This window comes from Acyrthosiphon pisum, chromosome A1 (assembly GCF_005508785.2).
Source record: "Acyrthosiphon pisum isolate AL4f chromosome A1, pea_aphid_22Mar2018_4r6ur, whole genome shotgun sequence".
In the NCBI taxonomy this organism is placed as follows: Eukaryota; Metazoa; Arthropoda; class Insecta; order Hemiptera; family Aphididae; genus Acyrthosiphon; species Acyrthosiphon pisum.
This window is the reverse complement of record NC_042494.1, coordinates 126504487-126527171: the sequence shown is the minus strand read 5'-3', so window position 1 is coordinate 126527171 and position 22685 is coordinate 126504487. Positions and strand designations below refer to the sequence as shown.

Genomic DNA, 22685 nt, shown 5'->3' with positions numbered 1-22685 from the left:
TATATTTAAATATATAATAATCAAAGTTCGGACGAGTAGTTAATTAGTTGTAATATCTTATAAATATTTAAGTATTCGACAAAAATTAAATTTGTATGTATTAATAATTACTCCGATAATTGTCTAAAAAATGTAAAAACTTTTTTAGAAAAAAAAAAACATAAAAATAATAAAATTAAAAATATAGTTTTTATTTTAAATGTTATAATGTAACGACTTACAATCAAAAAAAAAAATATTTTAATTAATTTTAATAGTTTTTTGAAATAATGTATGTTCTTCGTTAATATATTGAGAATCAGATATATATAGGAGTGCACGCGGAGCAACAAGTGGCCCCAAGTTCATTGCTAGTCGATGGAAGTAATAATAAATATATACATATAGTAAGACAGTGAACGAAAGAGTGAGATAGAAAAAGAGACAGATAAACATTATAATATTGATATACGGTTCTAACGTGTGCCCGAGTCGGAATAATCCCATCGCGGAAAACGGTCCTCCGCCCGCCGCGCAATGTCGTTATGTATCGACGTTCGTTATTGCGCCTCGTTTTATTGATGTAATAAATCGTATCCGACTAGCGTCTGCTGCAGTGCGGTAAGTGCCCAACTATTTCGTGCCGATGTACTATGACACACTATAATATTTATATTATCATAATATATTACATTTTTATAATACCGGTCGATCATCGCACACTGCCCTCAAGAGAGTCGTCCACGACCGGCAGCTATATGTGTGCGTATACGCATTATATATTGTTATTCTCATTATAAATGTGCATATTATCATATTATTATATATTATACTGATAACTGTAGTGAACAACCGATGACCGGTGGCGATTCGGATTTCGGACATAAAATGGGTGACTTCATCAAAAAAATTTCAATTCATATTGTAATAGTATAATTATAATATATAGGTACTATATATAGGTAATATATTTATATTTTACCTATGTATTACTATTATTATTATTATTTATAATTCTTAGTTAATCCAACATAATATAACATAAATTTCCATTAGGTATCATTAATTGATATTATTACCTATTAAAAAATATTAATATTATAAATGTATTAATGCTTTGAAGGTACCTACCTATACCAATATAAACGAAAATTGGGGCTTATTTAGCACTAATGGGCTCGTGATTTTCGCCCACACCACGGTCATCGCTTCACGGTGGTCGAATATAATATACTACCTATTATTGTAATAACATATGGTACTTTTTTGTGGTTTTTCCGACGTCGTTGTATATTGTACAATGTTTTCGAGTTCGTATTTATGATACACGACGACGATGCGATTATCGTTGACCGGCAAAATTATTCGAGAAATAAAAAAACGAAATCAGCAAGTTCGCAGCACACCGACAGACAGCTGATAACCCATAACCGTCCTAACCTAACCAGTACAAACGATCTCGCCGATGATAACGATGCAAAAATCCTTATCATTTATGGTCATCTCGCGCTGACCCTACACAGTCAGAGTCCAGAACCCTGCAGGACGTTCATTTTCAATCACCCTCATCGTCTAGGTGACAATGATGATAATGACAATAATAATATAATATTACCGAGTATGTTCTTCGCTGGCGCCGTCTGGTCACGCACAAACGCACAACAATGGATATATCTACCCTGAGGATCGGTCATTATTTTTATAATATATAATAATGTGTACCTATATAGTATAAAAATTGCATAAAGCATTTCGAGGATGATTTTACACGATTCATATTGTATAGGGACACAGCGCGCCAGGGTCACGTACCGGTGGCCGTACGATTAAAGATTCGATTTCCATTTTGTTATTAATTCGTAGAATGTACTTATAACGAATTAATTTTAATATGTCTTATGATAGAACTATATTACCATAATATATACGTTAAGTGATCATATTTGTATAATATTATAAGTTGGTAAATGCGGTAGGTACGTTTCATATCACGCCTATATTGCTAGATGTATAAAAGCTCGACTCGTCATTTTTTTTTTTATATATAAATTAATTTAATGTTTTAATTTTACTGCAAAGTTGTAATTTTTCTAGGTGTCGATGGGATTTAATGGGATTTGCTAGTATTTAAAACTGTTGAGACGAGATTTCCATTTTGAAAATCGTTACTCGTTGATTATAAATTATGATATAGGTACATTAATATACTATTATGTTAGAAAGACTAAAAACTGCAGTAAAAACGTCCCGTAAATATTATCGTCGACCAGACTCTTATTGTCGATTAAGTGTAATCGTTTTTCGAATGCTATGGTTGCATTGGCTTTCGAATAATCGACGACGATTAATGGTACACTGTGAAGCTATATAGACAGACAGATAGTATGTATAGCCACGCAGTCTCCGCCGCAAGTCGTAACCCTTTCGGTTTTATTCAATTTAAACTGTTTCCATCCTCGCACCGGATAGCACACGTGGCATTTTATAATCGCGCGATAACACATTACTGCAATCTTTAATCCCTTCCGAACTTTTCTTATCAACAGCATATATTATATACACACATATCTCGTATAATATATCCAAGTTATACAGGATGATTCACCAAATATGCTCACCCCCATTTTTCATTTAATAATTTGTTTATACAAACCCTGATTTTTGGAGCTTAATGCATGTAAATATACTTCAAGATCATAATATTTTTAAATTTTTGAGATTTTTCGTACTACTTAAGGAGTGTCCTGTACTCTTAGTGGTGACACAAACTTCTGTTTTTTAAATGATAATTTTACTGCAAATTATTTAGTGAATAATTTTGATGTAGTTTATTCAAAATTCAAAAAGTGCCCTTAAAAATGGTTTTACAAAAATATAAAATATATTTTATATACCTACTAATATTGGACTTAGTGTTTATTATACAATAGCGTCTATAGGATCATTTTATGAGTTGATGAATTAATTTTAATTACATTTTCATATATCCATACCTAAGAATATTGACTTATTATTCTTACACTAAGTAAGTATGTAAGTAAGTTATGCACAAAGTTAAATAACTCAAAAACTAAGAGCTCGTTCGAATTTTCATTTTGATACATCAACATTGTTCATTTGTCCGTAAAATTACCCTCTAAATAATGTATTGTAGAAAAGGAGGTTCTCATTTATGAAAATAAAAGTTTTGTATCTTTCTCGACATGACACTATTTTAATAGTACAAAAAAATGTCCCAAAATTAGAAAACACGGTTTTTCAGGGCATGTATATTTAAAAATTCCGAAAGTCAGATTTTGGAAAACTGCATTATTGAAGAAAAAATGTTGAGCATGCTCGGTGAATCATCTTGTATGTACCTAGGTACTTACCTAGGTCATATAATATATTATTCGCATTTATACCGACGTGGTTTTTTATTCGCGCGCGTGCAAATTCCTTCCGTTTTTGTTTTATCTGCTCGTACACATAAAATATACTATACATTTTATTATAATGATATTATGTATATTATAATATATAAGTGCCGCCGCCGCCGGACATACATTATTATACACGCGTATGCAAATCCGAATTGTACACGGTCGGCACGTCGTCGCCAGGTCCGCATAACCCAAACAACCTTTTTTTTTACGATTCTACTTCGCCGCCGAGTTTTGCACTATTATTATTATGATTGTTATTTAGCGTACGATACGGTCAGGACGCGCCAGGCGCATAATATGCCGTCCATTTAAGGGTTCGATGGAAAACCAACGAGTAGGTACGATATAATAACAATAAACCAGTGGCGGTGCGGCATCAGCGTGTACTCGTCCGGTACGAAAATAAATACAATTTTCGTTTGGCGTTTTTTCTCTCGAAAACCCTCTGCTGTTTTCGCGTCGTAAATTCCGCATCACTTGGCATCGACTATAAATTATAATAAACGTCTCTCCCCCTCCCACCATTTTATTATTATTATTACACACAATCTGCCCTGTGCGGTGCGTGCCATGGTACAGCGCAGCGGTATACTCGCTTTGTTTTAGACTGTCGAACGAATTAATAACTGTATATCATAATATATTATTATTACTATTATACTGTTCTTGGTTTTCCGGCGACTTTAATTCGTGTTGCCGGGAAGCCCCTAGCCGCGCCACCGTCCGTGTTCGTTGAACTGTTAAATTGGTCGATTGTTATTGCTTCCTGGGGTGGTGTGCGGCGTTTGTGTGCTAGTGCATTTTTTTATTTTTTACGTTACCCGCACCGACCAAATTTGTATATTATTATATTATTATATATTGTGGTCCGAAATATATGGGCCGCCGGGGACTCGCAAGTCGACCATGAACGCTGCAGCAATATAATATAGGTGCCTATCGGATTGTTGTTTTGGCCGGAAAACATAGTCCTCATCATCTGAACAGGCAGGAACAGATACAGTTCTTCTTGCTTCCCCTCCCCCTTCCATTGTGTGTGTAATGAGTTTCGACGTGTTGTGCAGTGTCGGGAAAATTAATTCCGATAGGATCCCGTGCAAAGTAGCGGCGACGACGTAGTATACGAGCGTAATTTTGTTCGACCTACCGGTTTACATTATATTATATTATACGTAGGTTTCGCCGAGTACGAAACCGAGGAGTAGGTACATATTATATTTTAATGATTCAATTCAACGACTAACTGTTGTTTTTTTTTTTTTAATCCACGGATCGTGGTTACGTGCGGACGTATTTATGTGTACATATTATATTAATTTATACGCAAGACATGTCCTAGACGTCTTACGGTTAGGACGATCCGTCAGGCTCTGCAGTCTGCAGAGTGTAGGTTAAAAATAAATTCAGTTTTATTTTTATACGTAGGTACGACGAGTATATTATACGCGAACGAGTGACGTATGGCGGTACCAGTGTATACCACCGACCGGAAGAGGCCCAACAGTAATGTATATAGGGACATTCGGGGAGCTTACACCTGCAGCAGTGGTATACTGCCGTAATGTTGAACTCCGATGATGTTTTTTTTATTCAAACCGCACAGTCGATTAAAGAGTTTTTCTCGTTTTGAACGATTCGTGTCATTTAACGATCGTGCGTACGTAAAAAAAACCATTCGATTTAGTATAATATTATACTAATGTAAACGTTGAAAGGTAAACAGACACGCAATCAATATAATTATGTAAACCAAAATTACTGTTGAACATGTATGATATTATGAATGTTGAAATTTTTACTCGTACGTGTAAAATAAAAACGTGAAAATCTAAAATTTGCCTCAGATTATCGGCAATCGACTACAATAATAGTTTTCCTTTCTCGATAATTTTATAATAATTAAACGTTTGGCTCGAAAAAAATACGTTACTCCGGAAGTGAAAATCACTCCACGGTACTATAGTATTAGTGTTAGTAAATTTAAAATTATAATAATATTGGTATTATTGTGCTTGTCCGTTCGAGAAGACGTGTGTGTTGCGCACCGTGATTATAATAATATAGCAGCTGGAGAAGTCTGCAGTGTCATCCGTGGTGGTGTTGGTGGAGGTGGTGGAGGCAGCGTTAGCATAAATATATAATATAAAATAAGCAACGAGGTCAATGTTTCCTATGCGGCTTATTGTTTTTAAGCCCTCGTGTGTTTACGTTCACGACCCACATGATGCCACGTCAATGTAAATATTGACCTTTTTCGCGCACGTGTGTCGCACGGGGGTCCATCGTCGCCAGCGTCGTCGTAGATCGAACTTAAAACGAATACCTAAAAATAAATTATTTCTATGGGGCACCGCCCTTTTGCCTCCACGTTTCGTGGGTCGGCCTGACAGTGGTAGCTACTGTATTCCATATTCCCCGCTAGATGCTATAATATAATGTATACCAGCTGCAGCAAAAGTTTACATATAAGTATAATTTTACGACGGTATATGAAAAATATACTGACGCTGATGCGTTATCGTGTTGTACAGCTCCTATACTATGTACTGGATCGGTTTCCGGAGACTGTTCACAATGGACGTATTTCACACACACAAATGTACGAGGCTACCTATACAGGTAATAAGTCCAATACCACCTGCAAAAAGCCTCAGATAATTCACTCATATTGTTATACAATATATTCGTATTATCACAGAACGTGGTCTATGGTATTATACAGACCCGACCGGTGAAATGGCGACAATTGACTTGGGCAATGATGGATTATATATATAATATTATACGAATTGTAATTTATCAAATATTATTGGTATAGTAAACTTGTTGTTGTATGAACTTTGATTAATTAATTAATATATCAACTGTATATTGTTAAAAATGTAGCTGTAGGTTAATACCACACCACAGTCCACGAGTATAGCATACTGTGGCGAATTAACTTAAACTCATAGTAATTTAATCTACATAGTGTGATGATAGGTTATGTATATGGTTTCAATAATTAAATAAAATTGAGATTAGATTATTACAATATAGTATTATGTATTATTATACACACAGAATAGATTTATGTAGGTTATAGTGAGATCAGAACACTCTAAAGCGTGTACATTAACATATATTGCTATGAAATTGTATGTAATTTTGTGTTTTTCTAATTGAGTATGTTTTTTATTTCCGTTTTTGCAGTGTTGCGACGCTTGGGCAGGGTGGCCGCTCAGCCACGGTCGGCGTGGCGTGCTAACTCATCTGGTGGCGCCGATCGGTTGCTGCTCAGGCGGCACACCGCCGTCGGACGCGTACCTGTCGCTGGACGTGGCCAGTGCCGGACTGACGGTGAACTGGGTGGGCGCGGGCGCCCGGCTCCGGAGCCGACTGTCCACCGATACCGCGGCCATGCTGGCCGGTGACCTGCAACAGCTGAGCGCCACGCTCAAACACCTGGTGGCCGTGGTCGACAGGTCGGTTCACAGGGTGCCGCTCGACCGGATACCGTACCCGTGCTACGGATGCCAAGACCGGACGTGCCAGCCGCCGACAAGACGTTCGCATCAGACATTTGCCGCTGACAACGACGACCGCACAAAGGCCGCCGTACAGCAGCAAAACAACGGCGGCAGCGTGTACGACGACGCCGACAACTCTATACCACACATCGACTCCGACCCTGAAGACTCGTCGACTCAAGACAGATCCGACCCGGTGGTCGACAACGACGGTAAGTTTCAGACTACAGTTTTTACTTTTATTTTTATTTTCCGAAAAGTTTTCAAGTCATTTGGATCAAGAATAAAAAAATAATACGATACTAAATTAATTATTTTGAGTTTCTATATCATGTTATAATATTATTTAAACTAGCTGTATGTTTTTTCCCTTAAATTTACAATATATTTTATTATTTATGACAATATTCATGCTCTAACTGTATTATCATTATATTCGATACGATATTAGTCTTACATTATTATTATCATATTTTTTTTTTATTTAGAATACACGCGATGTAGCTAGTAATGATTATATAACTTACAACTGACGATAGCTATTATTAGTACCTATATTGTAGAAAGCAGCTTATGGGCTTTCAGGATTTCCAGTTCATTGTTTAACGTTTTGACTTTTGTATTTAAACTGATAATACAAAAATGTCATGACTTTTCGTTCGAGGTTGTATGGGTAGTTATTTTGTTAAATATTTACCAATATCACTACGAATTTTTGTTTAAAACATATTATTATTTTGGACTAAACACAAAAATCTATTGATAGAGGTTTCGCTGCAGGGTTTGTTTAGGCTCAGTTATATCCAACTTATAATCTCTTAGGTTTTTTCTCCAGGGTTGGGCTTTTTTTTCGGAATACTCCGATAGCAATAATAATGCGAGTTGCGAACTACCTATTCGAATTCTATTGCCTCCACTCCACTCCGCCGCTATCCACCCATCTATCTAGCATCACGCATAAACGTTAATATTGTCACGTACTTACCGCCAGACAGAGATAAGCGGGCGAGATTTCAGTTCGCCCATAATATCGGGTATATAATATTATGTATAATGTATATTATGTCATTGTGGGGTTCGTATTACCGTCACCGAAACGCATTCCGTTTTTTCCCAAAGATATTTCAAATTTTTTAGACAACCAATAATTCCGCCTCACGTGCGCTGTGGCTATACAGTATACACAATACACCAGCCTATACGTCCCGACTATCCATATGTATAGTGAAGCGGTGTATACAAAATAATAATAATTGTAATATTGTCCCTGCCGTGTATTATATATCGTGCGTGTGACTAATTACGAAATGGTTCGAGAGACGCGACGGGGACGGGGACCATGACGATTGTCACGAAGAGTACAACGCGCGTCTATTATATAATATTATTCGGCTTTGCTATGTGGAGAGTACGACGACGGTCGTCGACACAGGCCATAGACACATAATATACCTGTACAGCACACGTATCGTGCGTCATACAGCTCTCGATTGCTATATAGGTATGCATATGGTGGCCTGAGTTTTAAGACATTTCATAAATACGTTATTGTACGATTTAGCCGGTACACATAATATAATATATATGAATATTATATAAGGGTTATTCATTAAACATGTTCAGCCTTTTTTTAAATTTATTAACGTTGTTATTCACTGAATTATGGAATTTTTAAATACGCCTATTTAATGGCCATATTTTCGAATACACCTGAAACTTATTGTTCCTTATTATATAAGGAGCGTTCTGTGACCATATTAACTTTTGTGTCTCAAATGAGGACCCTACTTTTTCCATTTATATTATTTAGTAAATTATTTTTTTGAGAATTTTGATAAATTTAAATCAAAATTCAAATAAAGAGTTTTCGAGCTATTCGCCATTAGGTATACTAAAAATAGCAATATAGGTTCTTGATATAAGGTTTGGAAAACATAGACGCTATAATATTTTTGAAAATATTTGAAAATTACAGTAATTACTAATTATTATTTATTAGTATCAATCCAACAACATTTTATAATTTGTAAACACTAGATTCAATATTACATCTAATTTATATTCTATGTTATATTTGTAATACAATTTATAAGGACTAATAATTTCGTTCATATTATTATTATATTAATAATAATATTACTGGAACAAATTTTGATGAAGATACATCCAACTTGTCAAAAAATAATCTACTATGTAAATTAAAGTTAAAAAAATAGTTCTAATTTGAAAAAAAGTTTGTAACGTCACAAGACACAGGACATCCCTAAATAAGTGGTAAAAAAATCTCAGGTATCTATCAATTCGAAAATACAGTATTTAAGCATACTTATTTAAAAGTTTTAAAAATTTAATTTCAGATAACTGCACTATTAAAGGAACTAAGGGTGGGTGGGCATGGTCGGTGAATCACCCTGTATAATATAATACTACGACTCACAAGTGTGGGCTAAGGAGTGGCTGAGAACGCGCGCATGACACATACATTTCAAACGGATTGTCGGCGGCGGTGACCGTGATTGTCGTTTCACTTTTCGTCGATTATGGCTTTTTTTTGTGCGCACGTGTATTGTATTATGTTTTGGTATGGGTCACTCGACTGCGCATTATATAAGATAAGACGCTCGCTCTCACGTGGTAATAACCCTAAATGCGCAGTATCCCCATAACCACAACCTAAAAAATGGTTATTTATTGAGTATATTAGTATAACGCCGATTGGTATAATACCTAACTATAAAATTTAAAATAATATTTGATCGTTTCCCATGCTAATCGAAACCAATATCCAAATCGATAAAGATAATAATATTTTAGTCGTGCTAATCGAAATTGTAAAATCACAATAGGTAGATAAAAATTATATTATATAAAATGCATTAATTATCAGTTGTATTGTATGTGTCTGTTGCATCGGCACATGAACAGTGTGCTATATTTTAACTACTTGACATTTATAATTTAATGCAATATAAAGAGTATTTAGATATAATATATGTGTACTGTGTAGTATTTATCATTATTTTGAAAATGATTACTTTTTTCTGATTTGTCTTAAAAGATCTTAAACGATAACTGACGGCAACGTTGTATGCGAAATGGGCGCATTTGGGCTATAAATCAGGGTGTTGATAACCCTCGATAACCCATAACCCTCGGGGCGCAAATGGGCTACAACCAAAATATATAGATTATATAAATTGTATCGTTGTCTTCAAACACATAATATTACATACCTGCATAATAATATTGAATGATTTATCCATACCATCAGATTCAGATTTGAGTATTCTCCGCGGTTGTTTATTAAACGCGGTATCGACGAGATGAGCTTATTTCGTTTGTCACATTTACATGATACACATATACAATGTGAGCGAATTCACTTTTACTTGCGTATTGGCGGCACTCATTGTACACCTATATATAAACGTATGCCGACCATATATAATATGGTCGTTGGACTCCAGTCTAATCGGCAGGGGAAAGTTTTTAAGGTAATTCTCGACGCATTAGGAATTTTCACATTTCAAACACTATCTTTCCGACACTGAAGTTTTTTTACGCATACGTGCATTTTCTATATATGAAAACAACGAAGTCGAACTGACCGGAAAAATCCATTCCGGGAAATAAATTCCAGTAAATCACAGAATTATATATAGTTGGGACAGACTATCCTGGATTGTCATGCTGCAATTACTGTCTCATGTTGTTCGAGGGTTCTATTATTTATGTTATTATTGTATATTTTTATTATTATGCATTATGGATATTGACCCGTGGCACTGTGCAGCAGGTTTATTTCCACGGTTGATTATTTGAAAATTGAAAATATAATAAGTATACACATAAATTGTTTAGTTTGTGTGTGGTACGATAATGAGATGTGTGCGTGTGTCAAACGGTTATGGTTTCAAAAAGGTTTTGTACATCTAAGACCCAGACGAGTATACATGTTCGTTATACCATGCAATGATTATATTTTAAATAATATAAAACCCGTTGTATACACACACTGCTGTTTCTTCCCACTGCAGTCGCCTGCTCCCACTCGTATTAATCGAACTATCAGTCAGAAAACCAAATATTTTACGAGAACGCGTATGGTATTTCAAAAGTAATGTTTCAATGGAATTTGTTTTAATAAATTCCCTGTCGTATTACTTGTTCCCACGCCAAAAAAAAAAAAAATGATTCTATCAAATAATATAATTCTGTCATGTAAATGAATTTATTGTGAATTATCCGCTTTATAATATAATATTCCGACAAGTGTGTGTTAGCATTTCATAATTCTTATTTTCATTTAAAAAAAAAATTAAAAATATTTGTCCTTGCAGATAACGTTATATTATTTACTATGAAATGTTTGACGATTAAATTGGCTAAATATACCAACGACAGTGCAGCTGTTTTGTGTGCACGAGTACACGACGAATAATAATTAAGAGTTTATAATTCGTATAATAAACACACAATATTATAATAATCTAAAATATACATATCATTATTATACCATAATAATATTGCTAAGTATATTATACCCACATATATAATATTCATATTTCACACTCAAGCTGTTGTCTCGAATAACTTGACCTTGTTAATAAAGTATTAACTCAGTCATAAGACAATACACACACTTCGACATATGTTTATATATATGATAGTAGTATAATTTTCCAGAGCTTTTAATAAGTACATAATATTTGGTTTTTTTTCCGAGCGTAATAAATAATAATATCGCTGCAGCAGCTGTACTCGTCCGCAGACTGCTGCAATCGTTGTCGCCGGTCGTTTGCGCTCGTTAAGCAAAAACAAAAAACTATCTAAGCACGCACAAGTTTCGTTTGGTTTTTTTTTTAAACGTATTCTATGACGGGGTACCCTCATGTCGTCGCATTATAAAAGATGAGACATGAAGTGGTGTATACATGAGTAGTGTGTAACGGTTGATGTGCGTGGAAAACGGCTGTGGCGGTGGCTATAATAATAATAATAATAATAATAAATGCGCCTAAAACAACATGTTAATGAGCATAAGGGGACTTGATTGTTATTCCGGTTCGAAATTAATACAACCATCGTTGCATTTTTGGTCGTAAAACCGAAGAAAGGAAACCGCTGCACGATGACGACTGCGGATAGTTGTGGTCGCCGCCGCCGCTGTCTTATATGTATAATATATGACATATTATTATGTGTATTGTGTATATTATATTATTTCGTACGTGTTTTATTTACTCGTATCGCGAGCGACCGGAAAACAGCCGGCAAAACAAGTTCATTGACTATATAATGTACCCGCGGCCAAGTTCACGTATAGTCGTCGTCGCCACCGTCGACCTATCTGTCGTCGCGCGCGCTGTCCGCCCGTTAATAAATGCGGAAATCTTCGGCTGCAGCGCAGTACAGTGCGGGCTCGTGTGTGGCTGGTCGATAATGTACTATAATGATATATTGGTATGGTTATAAATTATAATGCACTCGACTCTAATAGAGTCGCTGCAACCATTGATCAATAATATATGTAAATAAAAAATCACACTTCAAACTATTCAAATGTATAGACAAACGCAGCATTATAATATATTATAATACAAATAGTTGGGTTAGGAGAATACGTTCTCGAGAGTTTTCGATCAAGTGGGACAGAAGAACGAAAATGTAAAAGAAAAAATGTTGTGAGGTATTTTACATAGCTAAAACTGTTATTTACATAATAATAAATATTTAATTTGGGTACAAAATTAAAAGCCTATGTCGCAGTGGAAACAAAAAAAAATTAATTAATATTGATTTAACGTCATTCCTTATTTTTTATGTGGCTTTATCGTATCTATAGATATAAACCATTTTAAACCTATCCATCCGATAACCCGTTAAAAGATACGATCGGATTTGGTATACACATATATAATGGTATATTATTGTTTTGTTTTGTTTTGTTTTACCTATAAACAAAACACAATATCACCAGACTTTCGACCCTGCCTTTAAGCTCGGATAATTGTATGCTGCGGATTCCAATACAAAACTGCTTTACGACAGGCTTTCGATTAGAAAAGCAATAGTTTTAAAAAGACAACCGACCAGAGTTCTGTGTTATGGCATTATCTTCTATTACGACGTTCTTCACATACCGATACGGCGATACCGTATTGTAGGTAACCATATAATATTATTGTTATGTGTGATACAGTTATGATTTTCGAAGTGCCTATTTCTTGTTTGTTAACAACACAATATATTATATAGCTTGTCGTTGTGTTTCCTGCTGAGTATATAGTCATGTCTGGAAACGGTCTGTTGTGTTCTCGACGACGAGAATATAGTTTTCATTTAAAAACAGTTTGTTATTATTATTATTTTTCTCACCGAATTGGAAAGGCGCAGTCAGCCGTGCGGTGTAAAATAAAATGTCTCCATATAGTATTCAACTCGCACGGTCTTTCGAAAAATACTGTCCGAAGCTGTTGTCATCCAATATAATTATTATAGTGTTTTAGATTATATTGAATATATATATATATATTGTAATAAAATATGCTTTCTCGAATATCCCATTAGATTATTTTAATTGAAATTGAGTTGTTTTTTTTTTTTTTTTTTTACCCCGGTTTGAAAGCGAATATTATATATATTGAAAATAACGAGGAGAAGACGTTTGGACCAATCGATAAAAATGCACTGATAAAATCGTACATAGTAGTCCGTTTGAATATTATATATGTGTATAACGATTGGTTTTAACCTATAGTTAAAATATGTATAGCCCGTCTTAACCGGCTATATTCAACGCAAAACACGCACACAGGCCGTAATAATAATACGCGCCATTCCGCTAAAATTAACATTTTCTCTTTGCCGCCAAATAATCAAACTATTTTTTTCCTTTTGCACCAAAAACGATGACGCAGAGTTAATGTAAATATGTTTGTTTAGTAAAAGCACATATTATATATATATGATGCATAACGATTAACGACCAACAATATTATACATACGTAAAGAGTCTTAGATGGCAATAATTGTGTTAGGGTCAATGAACACCATTTATAAAGTAATATAACCACGTGGTCAGAAACAGTTCCAATAATAAGTCTGTGTAAAAATTACAAAAACAATAATTATGGTCCATAATCCATATTATATTGTATTAGTTATTTAATTAAGTGAAACGTGGGTCTAAATATTGGTCAGTATTACTTATCGGATTTAACATCTAAATCCTGTTTCTATCTAAAATAATGAACGGTAAAACAATACAACACAACCGATTTGCCTATATGCATAGGTATTATATATTATATTATATTGTTTTTATTTATTTGGATTGTCTCGGATATCAAATATCATTGTTTTTTCATAGACAAGTTATTGTAAGTCGAAACAAATAAAACCGTAGGTACAATTTAATTTCTACATAACAATAATAATTTGGTTTCTAAAAACAGTGCTTGGCGTGGAACACAGCACGCAGACGATACACAAGAATATGACGTGTGTGGTCGGTGAAATAGATAGGGGATCTGTGCGATGTTTGTGTTTTGGTGGTAATATAGTGTGCCAGTTATATTTAATGAAATGCGTATTGAAAAGAGGATACACAATCACACACTGAATAAGTGCTGTTTTTGCGTGATTATACGCGAACAAATTATAGTTGCTCGAAATATTTGATTAGCAACACTATATAGTAATATGTATAAAAAAACACGTCGAAAGTGGGACGGTTATACATATTGCAATGATATTACGATATATTATTATGTATGTTTTTCTTTAAAATATTTAATGAGCGTTAGTTTTTTTTTACGTTTTGTGGTTTTAGCTATTGTTATCAATACGTCGCAATGAGTATGGATATGATAACCGTTTAGAAATTGTTGAGCTTTTGAGATATACCTACCTTCAATGTTTTAAATAAATAACAGATACCTACTAATAATATATTTTCATGTTTTTTTAAATCAATAATATTAGAAATATCGATTTTGTGGCAGCGGCCGTATTTATTTGTTTACATTATCGTTTGTAATTTTGTTTTCGATTTTCCGTCTCTAATGAATGTCAATTACGTGCTTTGTGTCAGATTTATGCCGTGATAAAAACCGTATTTTCTTTGTACAATATTGGACTATAATAATATAATATACTTTTAGATATATTCAACCTTTAGACTTTAGTCAAACCGCTGTACAATTGTTTTTTATAATGTACCCAAAGACGAGTGGTGTCAAGCCAATGGCAAGATTAGTGATGGCCCAAACGGGTTACGATTTTGTGTTGTATCGATTCGGTCCAAACGTATTCCCACAAAAATACATTTCTGCAGTTGGTACAATATTTTTGACGGTATAAAAAAAATTTCGAGTTAAACGCGTATTTATAATTCTATATAAACTGCGACGTGTATACATAATATATTAGGTATATAGATATGATAATGTAGTCGTTATTTAAATGTAGTAACACTATCTCGAATTACAAGTCCGGCTTATCTAAATTTCATTTTGATAGGTTTTTTATGTTTATAAAATGAACGTTTCTCGCTTTTTATTTCTTCAAATCTTGTCGTAAAATTACGACGAACGTCGGACGACCACATAAAAAAAAAACTTTACACCTATTTTTTTTTTTATTTTAAGCGAAACCAATAATTATATGCTATTACAATCCACGATATTATATATTATATATTATATAGTATACCTACTTACTGCAAACGGTCTTGTTTCCGTCGGCGGACTGCACATATATATAGTAACGCGTCAAAAGTGTCGCAATTCAAAAATCTGGTATAGCGCCGCCGTGTACCTATACGGCATACGATGGTCGGATTTCGTTTCGGTTTGTTTGATTTTTCGGGGGAAAAAAAACCACTCGACGTATCGTGCTTTGTACATAATTCGTATATAATACGTCTGTGCCGTGTAATAGTAATAATATAAATACGAACGGATCGCGCTGACGTCGACGTAATAATGAGTTTTGAATTAGAAAATGCGAGTAACACCGTTTTTGCGGGGAGAAAAAATAACCCGAACACACTTACACGCGTGAGCTTATATCGGCATAGTAGGTTAGGTATGTGCTAACCCGCAACGCGGTGTACACCTATATATGACGCAAAAAGTGAAAATGCCGAGAGAATAATATAGTCTATATAGGTATATTCGTCCGGCCGCCTCCATATGCTGCACGCAGTGTAATATTATAATATCGTATGTGTATCGGAATTATACGGCTCCGCTAAACGTTCGTGTTTTTTGAAGCCTCACGATGACGGATTTCGTGTTCACGTATGAGACCGTAAACATACTATATATATATTATAATGTACCGTTTGCGTGTAATTTGTTTTGGACGAATTACATTGCGCTCTTTGCCGCCGCGTTCGGACGAGAGTGAAATCAAGTTGAGAGCATATACCGCATATCAGTCGTACCCATATGTACATAGGTACTGTTTACAATTAACAACGATAATATTATACTTGACCTAACCTGTACAACAGTATATGTATATATTATACACACACACGTGGTGGTACGATAATAGGACGACAGTGTATAGTATTGTACCCCACCTCGATTTTTCAGTACGAAAAGTGCTGCAACGTCCAAGTCGAATGACTTTTTTTCAACGCTCAAAAGTCGTTATATAGGGTGAAACCATACTGTTATTACTTCAAAAAATGAAGCGTTTTCCTCAACACTTTTTTTTTTGGACTACAATTGTGTCTATATTCCTCCAAACTTTTAATTTTTTGAATAATTAACTACCTAAATTATGTATGAAATTTATGCCACAAATTATTTAAATTAAAAATTGATATTTATTTAGAAGTTATATTAATATGTATTTATTAATAATTACAAACAATTTAAATTTTTCTATATTCGATCACAATGATTTTTAATTTTAATATATTTCATATTTGATGTATATACATAAAAATATATAGTAGAACAATATTCTTGTCCAGAAAATTATAGCTATTGGAATTTCAAATCAATAATCTGCCATTACTTTTAATAAATAAATAAGAGGGTGACAATGATAATAGAGGAAAATGGTCTGGATTTTTTTTTTTTTTTTTGGAGGAAAATGAACAGAGGACGAATACGCTATTTCATGTATGGAGGAAAATGGCCGTAATATCTATCATGTTATATAGGGTGAGTCTCGTTTTTACCATAATAGGGTTCGACCCTATCAGTACATATATTCAAAACCTTTCGCGCGGAAGAAAATATTTTATATATGAACAGCGCGCGATATTCGTACAATATATTATATTACGATCACAATACATATTATTACGCATATGCTTTGTATTGATGGTGATCATCAATCACAGACATCAACTCTAAAAAATTAATCGTTTTTATCTTCAGAGATCCGATTTCGGAATTAATAATTAAATCTTTCTAATTCGAAATGTATGATAAATAATAACGGATTATTATGTTTTATTAAATATAGACAAGCCTAAAATTGGCAATCGTGTGTGGGGAATATTACTATTATTTAATCGTTATAGTAGGTATATATACCTATAACATAATAGAAATTATATATTATATTTCTACCGTTATTATACCATTGTAAGAAAGTCGTTGTTAAAACGATGTACAATTACAGTTGATAAATCATAGCCGAAACGTTTTTCTTCTACTCATAGGTAGACTGCAATTCTTGACTATGTACTGACAATTTTTAATATAAATAGTATCTATATTCGCATATTATACCTACAACAATCATGATAATATTATGTTGGATATAGTAAATAAAACAAACGAATGACACAAACAGGTAGGTAGTGTAATTAATTAAACGTTATAAGACGAATTGGACATCGCGAACTGCATTCTTCGGTTGGTGGGTGGCATACGTATAGTATGTTATAACTTATAACTTATGAGCATTTATTGTGAGGTCTTTTCTTTATTTTTTCTAATTACATTTTTTAAAACCGTATAATATACATAATATAGCTCGAACGTTTTGGAAAACTCGTCCCGTCATCGTCGACCACCCGATACGCCTATATGTTGAATTTTATTATAGTTATTGGTATTATTATTATACGATGAAAAACTATATATATGCACTTCGTTAATACGGCAGTTCGGGCGTGATCGGACACGCCCGTATTTGGTCAATTAAATGGCAAGTTGCCCCGTGATTAATTTTGCGATATGTTCCATACTATATAGGTACTAATAATAATTGATCTGCTGGTCTCGTCGATTTCGATGGTCCGCCCGCCGAATATCCAATGCATCATAATCACTACCATCGGAGTTTATAATCAATAATATAATATACACATATACACATACATTATACCTGTATATTACTGTATTATACATGCGACGCGTTTTCTAATCAAGTGCGCCATGAAGTTCGCACCCCCCAAGGTCCTTGGAAATCGATATTATCAGATAAAAATAAAATAAAAAAACTCGATCGGAAATTAAAAATGACAATTTTGCTTTCTCTTGACTTTGACGTAACACGCGTTTCGAATCCGTCGACCTGACCAATGTTACTCAAATCATATATATGGTATTTACTTATATGAATATACCTATACAATATATTTATAATATATGATAGTGGTACCTACTTATATATTTATATTGGTAAATATTATAACCCTACCGCGTACGCAATTCTCATGAAAGTCTGAAAACATATTTTAAATAATAAAATATAATATACACACTTTTATTAAAATACCTATGTATATCTTTTTTGTGAATTTCATGTGAATAGAATTTACTTGGCATTTACATAAATTATTTGCTACATATAGGTCTTGACGCATACCTACCTACATTTATATTATATACACGTGTATATATAGGTATACGAGATATGCGCATAGTTAAGTATAAATTATATACGTTTAAATGTCAGTCGTTTATGTATTTATATATTTAGTTCTTATATTATCTGTTTAACAACAGTTTAAACTTTAAATACCTAGTGTTGTAATCGATTAGCATATTATGGGTTATTAGTTATATAGACACCAAAATAATAAAATTATGACCGTTAGTCGTATAACGATATTTCGTACTTCTGCAGTGATATTTTATTTATCCATAATCGATACATAATAAAATAATATGTAACTTGTAATAATTTTAGGCTCGTCCAGTTAAAATTATTATACAAAGATAGGGCAGATAGCCGATATTATGTATGCGACGTGTGGATTATTTAGATTATATTATTGAAATCGAAATGTCGGGTATGTCATAATAATATTACATTTACGATACCTAGTAATATATAATAATGCATATTATTATTTTTACGTATTATTATGTGTCGGATTGTCTAATTACAGCGTGTCGAGCAGTTGTTATACTGACAGTTTTTTTTTTTATAACCTTTCTAAGGATCATTCATATAGTAATAACATACACATTTATAATATAATATGCTCACCTATACCTATACCTTCATATAGGTATATGCATTATGTGACGCGTAAGGTGTAACGCGTGCAAAATTTGTTTTCACCTCGGAACACCACATGATACGTACTTGAACGTAACGAAAATTTCGGCACATAAATCTCTTCGCAAAGTTTCTCTGGACCAGCCGTGGCTTGGCGAAAAAAAGATAAATGCACGCAGCGTAAGTGTAGAATTTATGTATCCGAGTATAGTGTGTATATATAATATATTATTAATATGTAGGAAGGTAGGTAGGTACACTATATGTGGTATATACACACACGACCATATATATCGCAGCCGCCGCAGTACGGTATATAAAATATAATAATAATATATAGTATAGTGCCATATTATAGTAAATAGTAGCCTTGAGTGTGTTCGGGTAAAAGTGAACTATATGCCATCGTCGTCGTCGTTGTCGGTTTGTTTCGCTTTTAATCGGCCGATATAAATTATTGCGCGCACTTAACGTACGGCACTATTTTGATATTCTCCTCCAAGTGTTAAATACCGGCTGTTGATTATATACCTACATATATAACGATTATAATATCCCAGACGTTTGGTTTTGAAACGTGAAAGAAAGACGATATGGCAAAGTATAATATTAATATTTAGTGGGTATACAATAATAAAAATATAAATATATTAGGTATACATTATTATATTTTTTATCAATATTTTGTAAATAAATAATAATACAATAATAACGATAATATTATTATTTACGTGTATTCTGCAGAGCAGCAGATGTATAGTATAAAATATATACTTAATATATATAGTATATATTAAATATATTATGTATTATGGTGTGTGTATATATATATATATATATAGATTCGCGACTATAGTGCGGTATAGTAATAATAATACGTCCAATGGAAAAACAACCGTCGTATACATTTTATAACGTTGCAGTGTTATTCCGCCGAGCTGCACAATGGCGGCGTGTGCTCGTACATAGAGAAACCTTCGCTTGACCTTACGCTAAACCCGAAGTATAGATACGAGATCTTTTTACCTTCTGGTGGAGAAACAGTATTGTCGGCGGAAGACCTTTGTGCGAGACTATCATCCGATGCTAAATAGAAATCCGAATTAGTCGTGTATATATATATAATATACATTTATAGTATAAAAATGTTAAATGTGGACAAGGGGTGAGGTTCGTTATTATATATATATTTATTGGTGTTTGTTAGAAAGTATATTCGTATTTAGACAATATTTGTCTGAACTAACGACCGCATATAATATGATATTACTATTATATTATTATTTATTACACTTCACTACCATACTATATTTGAGCAGAAACCATTTGGCGTAAAATAGTTTCATATTGCAGGGTTTCTTCTTGTTCTTACATTGTCATGACAAGATATATACGATTCATGAACAATAATAATACACATTAATTTAATTTAATTATTTTTTAACGTATTATGATATGCGGTCACTATTGTCCATAATATATTATGTACTTACCATTAAATTTAAAATAATAAAAACAAAAACTATGATAATATTTTATAAAAAATCCTTCAAATCCTTACATATTTTAAGACATTTGATATGAATTTCTATTGTTATAATAAGTGGTTAGGTACTGAATATTGCTTATATAGGTGCAATATAATAATACATTAAAAAGAAAAAAAAAGTTAGAAATTACATACCAAAAGATATTCTTAGTTCTGACTCCCAAGAATAATACTTATTCTTTAGTTTTGAAATTATAGTATCGATTACATCATTGTGTATAATTCCATCCATTTAATAAATATAACGTTCTAATGTTTGCGTGGAAATGTATTGAAATTGTACTTAAATTTATCCAACGGCGTTCCGTATATGCAATTTGAATGCATCTTGCATTACAGTTTTTTCATTGATCTACATATTATAATAGCCTAGGATTTATATATTCTTTGTGTGTCAAGTATCCCTCAGTATTATAATATAGTAATTTCAAGGACCCGGGAATACATACACCCACCCACATTCACTTTAATTTTTTGGATTTATTTCAACCATTCATGCGAGTCGTTAAAAGTCATTCGATATTCTTACACGTCGTTAGTTACTCGTGTTACGAAATTGGTGAAAACGATATAGAGGATAAATGGTCGAAACAAAAAAAAAAAAAGATCCACAAACACGTTTACCGTTGGTGATTTGACGATGTCACATGTCTTAGGTCTCGTTTTGAACCTATATACTATACCTCAACTATATGTATAATATTATTATTATGTAGTGTCATATTTCGGCGTCTTTGATCGTCCAAGAGATTTCTTCGACGGCTTACTACGGCGTATTATGCAGCATTACACCACATGTAAATCCGAACGAACAAAACGAGTTTTAGTGAGACTTTATAGTGTATATTATCGTACCTACGCATAACACACAATATGCAGCGATACAACGATGTCATCGTAAAAATATTTCATTCGATTTCGAATGTCAACCGCGTCCTGACGTTTATCGTCGAGCAATGTCGTGCAGGCATACGCCATATCTCTAATATTATGTACAGTCACATACATCGAAAATATCGTTCGATAATCACAAACGCACACACACGCACTCACTCACACGCACATTATCGCTGTGCCCCAGTGCACCTCGAGTAACTGTATCTCACGCGTTTCCGAACATTGTATTCCTTGATTAAGTGTACAATATAAATTATTATATTATATTATTGTTGTGTGCGTGTGTGTTGGGAAAGAGGATAGGTAAACGTCAAATCGAGCGGGACAGTCGTTGGCGTGTGCAGGACGCGGCGTGGGTCGGAATTCGAACAATAGTTACGTATATAATACCAGATCGCGGCACACCGTGGCTGTAAGGACGGCGACGCGTCCTTTTGTCGACCATCCGCCGCAGCGCGAGTATCCCGCGGTATACTGTTTTCCTATAGATACCCATACGCTTTATATTATACTTTATTATTGTATATAATAATATATTATATTATGTGCACATTCGGCCAAGTAAAAAAAAAAAAGAGAAAAAAACAGCTGGGCGCCACCGTGGCGTTATTGTCGCGCGACTAAAAGTAAATACCCTGTGGTCATAATAATAATATAATATACTGTTGTTGTTGCTGTATGTATTATAAGTCTTGATAAAATCTCACTCACACACACACACACACACACACACACACACACACACACACACATACACACATAAATGTACACGTACGTTATATCTCTAAACAAAAACATTTCGCGTTAAAATACACGTATATAATATATAACCATGACTGCTGC

The 22685-nt window shown here is 33.6% G+C and overlaps 1 protein-coding gene across 1 annotated transcript in view; it reads left to right on the top strand.

Moving 5' to 3' along the window:
- LOC100159154 (puratrophin-1) overlaps positions 1 to 22685 on the top strand; it is a 174681-nt gene that overhangs the window by 84881 nt on the left and 67115 nt on the right. Inside the window, 1 exon segment of the mRNA XM_029488265.1 lies at positions 6597 to 7125. Coding sequence (XP_029344125.1) covers positions 6597 to 7125 — 529 coding nt within the window.